The following is a 6,377-nucleotide window of genomic DNA, read 5'->3' on the forward strand; positions in this document are numbered from 1 at the left end:
TTTTTTTTTTTTTTTTTTTTTGGTGAGGAAGGTTAGCCTTGTGCTAACATCTGTTGCCAATCCTCCTCTTTTTGCTGAGGAAGACTGGCCCTGGGCCCTGAGGAAGCCCATGCCCAGCTTCCTCTACTTTATATGGGACGCCGCCACAGCATGGCTTGATAAGCAGTATGCAGGTCTGCGCCCAGGATCCGAACCTGCAAATCCTGGGCCACCAAAGCAGAGTGCGCGAACTTAACCACTGCACCACCAGACCGACCCCAAGCATATTTTTAATATAATTCAATTGTTCATAAATACTGTTTTAAGTAGATATATGATTCCATCTTATAGATGCACCGTAATTTATTTAACCATTTTGTTGAACATTTTAGTAGTTTCCACATCTTTGTATATGTGTTATAAATAATAGCATCATGTGTTTTTAGGGGAGAAAATAATGAGGAAGTAGATTTTTGACATCTCGATGGGACAGTCGGCACTGATGGTTGTACCGTTGCTGACATCGCCAGGTGTGTGTGTGTGCATAGATATTTTATCTTTGCACATAGGTTGTGTGTGGTGCCATGTTTTGATACTTAAAAGTAGAGAATCTCCAGGCTCCCCAATAAAACCTAGCCCTTTGGGCACCAATCCGTTGAAGGATTAACATTTCCATCTAATAAGTTTATAAACATAATTGTAGGTGTGGTTGACTCCCGTGGGATATCCGGGGCTGCTATGCGAAGTCCTGTTAAGTGCTGTTGAATTTGGATCAGATGCCTTTGGTGGTCTTCCTGCCCCTAGGCCATTTGGCACTCACACCTGCTTCTCTTCTCTCCCCTTTAGTTACTGGGGCTTCCGGATACCGATGATGATGCATTTGAAGAGTACAGTGCAGACGTGGAAGAGGAGGAGCCAGAGGCGGACCACCCCCAGATGGGGGTCAGTCAGCAGTAAACTTCCCAGGGCTCCCGCCTGAGAAGGAGTGTGAGCCCCGTGGTACCTGAGGTGGGGTCGCATGCTCCTGGGTTAGCATTTTGCGTTAGCACTTCGAAACAGGACGTCTGACTCCCAGCACTCAAATTAAAATGAAATACGTTTTTAATGACCACAAAATATCTGGGATGAGCTTTGCTCAGAAGTGACCTGAATCTTACTCCCGTTTCAGTGGGTTTCTATGGAGTTGTCTCGGTAGCCTTTGCCATTTTGAATTTAGAGTCCATTTTGTGGCTGGCCGTTCTCTGTTGAGTTTATGTTAGAGAATTAACATTCGCTGACTTGAATGTAGAGAACTCTGAATGTATGAAGGATATGTTTTGAGTCCTCACAGGTGACATTATTGAGGGGAAGCATGGCAGAGAAGAAATGCAGTCTGCACTTTCTATGTACCTTTAAAAGTGTCCGTAAGTGAAAGGTTTGCTTATAAAGCATGAGTTTTAATATCTAGTCATTCAGCTTCACAAGTGCAAATACAAAGGCAGAAAGGGATAATCACTTAGCTTTGGATGAAGAGCGTAAGAGAGGCAAAGAGAGGCCTTTGTTTAAGTGTTCTGCCATTACTGAGTTACCTGGATATGTAGCAACCAGTTCATGGTTAGGTTTAAACCTTGCTTGCATGTTCAATTATTTTCAAACATGCTAATTCCAAAGCCACTTTTAAAGTCTAATAGTGGAAAATATAAATGGGGTGAAAGACCTAAATTACTGATTTCTTTAAAATGTTTATAAACCGTCCCACATATGAAATGAAACATTTACCTTCTCTCTTTGTCATGAGATGGCAACTTGTTAAATCATGAAAACATCCAGAATCCAAGTGCCCCTTACACGTTGAAGCCATAGATAGATTTAATAGGAAAATACACCAGGACAAATTTTTTAAAAATATGATGGAATCCTTCTTTACTTTCTTAATCTTTTTATCTTTTACAAAACAAGAAAAGGATTCCACTGTATAATTTATTGAAAAATTGTAATCAGGTGTTTCAAGGAACCTAATTACAGTGAATTTTTAAAGCGACACGAACGTGGGAATCTTTTAATCGTGGGTTAGCTTGGTTCGAAGAGGAAGTTTTAATGATCAAAATACTCAGACAACTCACAGAAACAACTGCTATAATAACTGGAAACACTGCTGTCGTCATTTAGCCAACAAATACTTATGAGGGAAATCCCCATAACGCTAACATGGAATTATTGAAAACATTCACTTTCTTGGACCCTTCCGCATCTCTGGTTCTAATAACTTAGGATGCAGAGTGTCTCTTTTACAACACTTAACTAAACGTAGCATCTGGGGTGGGAATGTTTGTACTATGCACGCATGTGCCTGTTAGGTTGTCAAAGTTTTGGATTTGAAAAAAAGCAACCACAGTGGAGGCCACAGAGCTCCTCAGAGTCTTGTACATCTTCCAGGCGTGTCGGTGTAAACCTGATTCTCGAAACCTTTTCTGTTTGATTGGTGCTGTGAGGAGCGCGGCTGCTCTTGGTAGAACAGTGTACTACAGTGTCGAGTCATTGGGTAAAGTGATAGAGTGGTTTCCATCCTGGCTTCAGGACCCACTTTTTTTTTTTCTTTTCTTGGAAAAACATATTAAAGGTTAATTTCAAGTAAAATGAATTTCCCTCTGACTAGGCTGTTAACACAGCAACCCTTGGTGTTTCACCCCGTGGGGTGACATGCTCCGTGCTTTGCTCCCTGGCCCTGTTCTGAGAGGTGCAGTCCCTGAGCAAAGCTGACTGTGAGCTGTCCCTTCTCCTGAAGGTATGGCCCAGGTTTGGGGGAACCTCTGTGTTAACACAATAGGCTGCAAGAGTGACTTCAGCAACTGAAATGAGGAAGCTTTACTAGCTTGCTCTATTCGAAGGTAAACTGGAATTTCATATGTAGAGGCTTAAAATCTAAATTTACATGTGTTTGAAAATGGAATAGACATTAATATAAAATGTATTTTATCAAAAAAGTGTTGCGACTTTGATCAAATACATTTTGGTATTATTATGTTAATGTTCTCTGTTTGTAAAAATTGAGCTGTGCTAGACTCAGCCGTTCAGCAGGCTGAGGAGAAATCTGGTCTTTTTTCCACCCTAGGAGTAAGGACCACATGGAGTATGTTACTTATTTTCATGGCAAACCCCCCAAAGGTGTTAGCCAATCGCATTGTTTCCTGTAAAACTTCTTTTACTCTGGTTGTGTGCCCCCCGCCAGTGCTCGCTCGCACACGCACGCACTCTCCCTGCACTGTGGATTCTGTTTGGGTTGTGCATGGCGTTAGAGCTCTCACTGTGCAGAGCTTCCCCTGGTGGGTCAGGGAGTCAGGCAGCCTCTGGTTTTTGATAGGGAAGTGGTTCCCTGGCTGCACAAGTTCCTGAGTTGCACAAGCATATAACACACTTACCAGGGGGCAGCATGGCACAGTGGGAGGAGCGCTGGCCCAGGAGTTGAGAGAGACCTGAGTTCTAGTCCTGACTGCCAGCGACGGCGTGATCTTGGGCAGGCCACTTAACTAGCCTGAAATAAGGGGTGTTTGCCCTCCCTGCTTAGCCACTATCCTTCCATGACTGCCTTATGGTGTGTGTGTGTGTGAAGAGCAGCAGTCAAGGAAACTGTTCGGGAAATGAGAAGGAAATACATTTTGAATCCTGCTGTCCTTGGGATCCTAGCCCCGGCACTGCCTTAGAACATGTTTCTGTTGGTCTCTGAGTGTCCAGACCCCCTGGGGCCTGATCCCGAGGGGCTGATGAAATTCTCGTCCTTAGATGAGAGGGTAAAGTAAGGCCCCAGCAGATAGAGAAAACCTACTTGTGCCAGTTGTGCATGCTCTGCCTGTGGGAGACATAGCTTCTCTTTGTGCCCTGACAGTCTGGGGCTTTGGAAACGGAATAAGTTTAACTTAACTGAGAGGGGGAGGTTTGCATGAAGAGCTGGAAGAGAGTGCAAGACACATTCTTTTACTTTTTGCCGTGTCATCCAACAGAGAGAAAGAGAAGTAATGGAGTGAGTGTGTGTGTGTGTGTGTGTGTGTGTGTGTGTGTCTAGGTGTGTGAAAGGGGGAATGATTGATTGCTGGTTGATCACTGTGGGCCCGCTGTAAAATCAGGCCTATGATAATGTTACAAAACCTTGATCCTGGGTTTGAGTGAATCACAGAGACATTTTTCTCATGGCTACCTAGTTACTTCCTCTGCCTGATAATCATACTGAGCAGACTTCAGGGAATCGGAGAATGAGTTATGGAGCCAGGAGGGAGGCGAGACCCCACACAAGGCCTGCTGCCACCCTGGACTCAGTTATACTGAGGTGTCCATTCAAGTATCCCTGGCTCATGGCAGCGTGTAGTTCTTTTTTTTTTCCATGACTAGAAAACGGAAAGTCTCTCATTTAGGAATTCCCCTCGGTCCTGGTACCAGAATTAGGTTTCCAGTGTACTTAAGTGAAAACCTCTCTCCTCGCATAGTGACTGTCATTTTTCAAATATAAGCAGAAACCTGTCTCTAGCACAGTTACGTCTCTGAATATTGTTTCTGTTTCATAAGAGCACAAAGTGTATGGAGCTAGGGGAGCTGTGATACCAGAGCAGCATCAGAGATTGTATTTTAGGAACCTGCCTTGCATATTAAAATTCACAAGGTGGGAAAGGGGTATGAACAAATCTGATTTCACGTGGTGTGAGAGGCAGTTAGGAGTAGGCAGGACTTAATCTGGGGTGGGAGAAGATGAGTAAGGGAGAATGGGAGACGTAGGGTTTGATTCTTTAAAAAAAAAAAAAAAAATCCAGGAGGCAGTTACCATATAAGGTACAGGAAAACTGTTTTCATGGCTGTCTTACTAGGTAGGAGCCTGCTTTCCTCAAAGGGACTGCCTGCATGTTGAGAGGCAAGGCCTGTGATAGGAATGGCTTTGTGGCTTTAAAATGCACCCCAGCCAAGGAGAAAATGAGTGTCCTGCAAATCTGGTGGGGCTCTTTTCCTCGATAAACCAGCTGCCAGCCAGAGAAGCTTGTCTTGCCAAAGTAACACCTGGCAGGCAGAACGTGAACCAAACTTGATCTTGCTGTCAGCTGCGGAGGAGGCCATGGGTCAGGAATGCCCCCACAGGCCAGAGCTTCCCGACTCCACCGAGCTTCAGGGTGGTAGAAAGAGCACAATTAAAACTCAAGTGGATCACAGATCCCTCTTCCCCTCTAGTGAGTGTCCAAAGAGATGCCATTGCTGATTACTTAGTCTTCAGATTTCCAGAGAATCCTAAAATTCTTTTGAATTCAAAACTAATCCTCTTTCATAAAGACCCAATCGGTTATCTTGGTTTTGTGATACCAGGTGTGACATGAAAGACTGAAGTCTTTTAGATTTTATACAGAATAATTCTGAAACTTGCCAGAATGCCAGTAGCCTCTGGTGTCCATGGCAACGTGGTGTCCATGGTTAAATATCTATAGCTCATGTTCATTGGGCAAATTGTTAAATAATATGTTGTCTTTGATATTTTTGTTTAAATTTGGATTACAAAAAGAGAGGACCTCTGAGCATTTCATGTTAGAAACCCCATTTAAAGCAGTGTAAGGCTGAATAGGCACAAGAAGTTAAAAACGTGCACCAGGCCACATAAAAGTAAACATTTAATTTGCTGAGAACTGTATTCAAGTTATGTGGTAAAACAAAGAAAGCTGACAGTCTGTTCTTTGTAAAATGGCCTTTCCAAGGTTTTTCTTTTGTTTTTGTTAAGATTCATTTTTTACTTTAAGTACCTTCTGATGGCAAGACAGGTAAAGATACAGAGCGGTACTCTGTACAAGTGTCAGCTTTTTAGAGGAGAAAGTAAATGGTTAAAAACTTGAAACTATCTGTGAACCAGTCTTATTTGTGTATGAGAGCAAATTTTAGCCATCTACACGAGAAGCAAAAGCAAAGAACAGTTTTGGGTTTTCTTTTTAGGCAAGGAATGTTTCATGCAAGTGTGTATGCTTTCTTTGCCTTTATGTTTCCTTTCAAAGAAATCTCTTGTAAATTACAAAACTGTGAAATGGGTTGCCAAAAATTGTTGCTGTTCGGTAGATGATGCTTCAAGCGGTGTAAATCCTCAATTGAACCCTGTCCACATCTGGTCCTTCCTCCCTCCCCTGAGAGTGAGGATCTCATCTAACGATGTAATTACCATACGCTTGCTATTAAAGAGCCTTCGAAACTCTGGTGATGTTTGCCTCTTTTTTACTCGCTCCACCATGTCTGGTCCTAAAAGATACCTAATGTGATATAAACGAGGCACAAGGAATAAGGACCATCAGCTGGCTTTGTGGTTGCGTTGTTGGGGCCCAGTAAGGGAGATGGTTGGGATGCTGCGGGGAGAGGGGAGGAGGGCATTAACATGAACCACTGATATGATTCAAATGTTAATAATT

The 6,377-nt window shown here is 43.1% G+C and overlaps 1 protein-coding gene across 1 annotated transcript in view; it reads left to right on the top strand.

Annotated features, from left to right (window-relative positions):
* The window catches only part of MTURN (maturin, neural progenitor differentiation regulator homolog), a 28,343-nt gene extending 22,177 nt beyond the window's left edge, over positions 1-6,166 (top strand). The window contains exon 3 of the mRNA XM_004418868.3: positions 826-6,166. Within this exon, the coding sequence (XP_004418925.1) occupies positions 826-936 (111 nt within the window). The 3' untranslated portion in view covers positions 937-6,166. The remainder of the gene's footprint in view (positions 1-825) is intronic.
* Positions 6,167-6,377: the final 211 nt, after the last annotated feature.

The sequence above is a fragment of the Ceratotherium simum genome, chromosome 1, assembly GCF_057802395.1.
Source record: "Ceratotherium simum simum isolate JZ-2026a chromosome 1, ASM5780239v1, whole genome shotgun sequence".
Classification (NCBI taxonomy): Eukaryota; Metazoa; Chordata; class Mammalia; order Perissodactyla; family Rhinocerotidae; genus Ceratotherium; species Ceratotherium simum.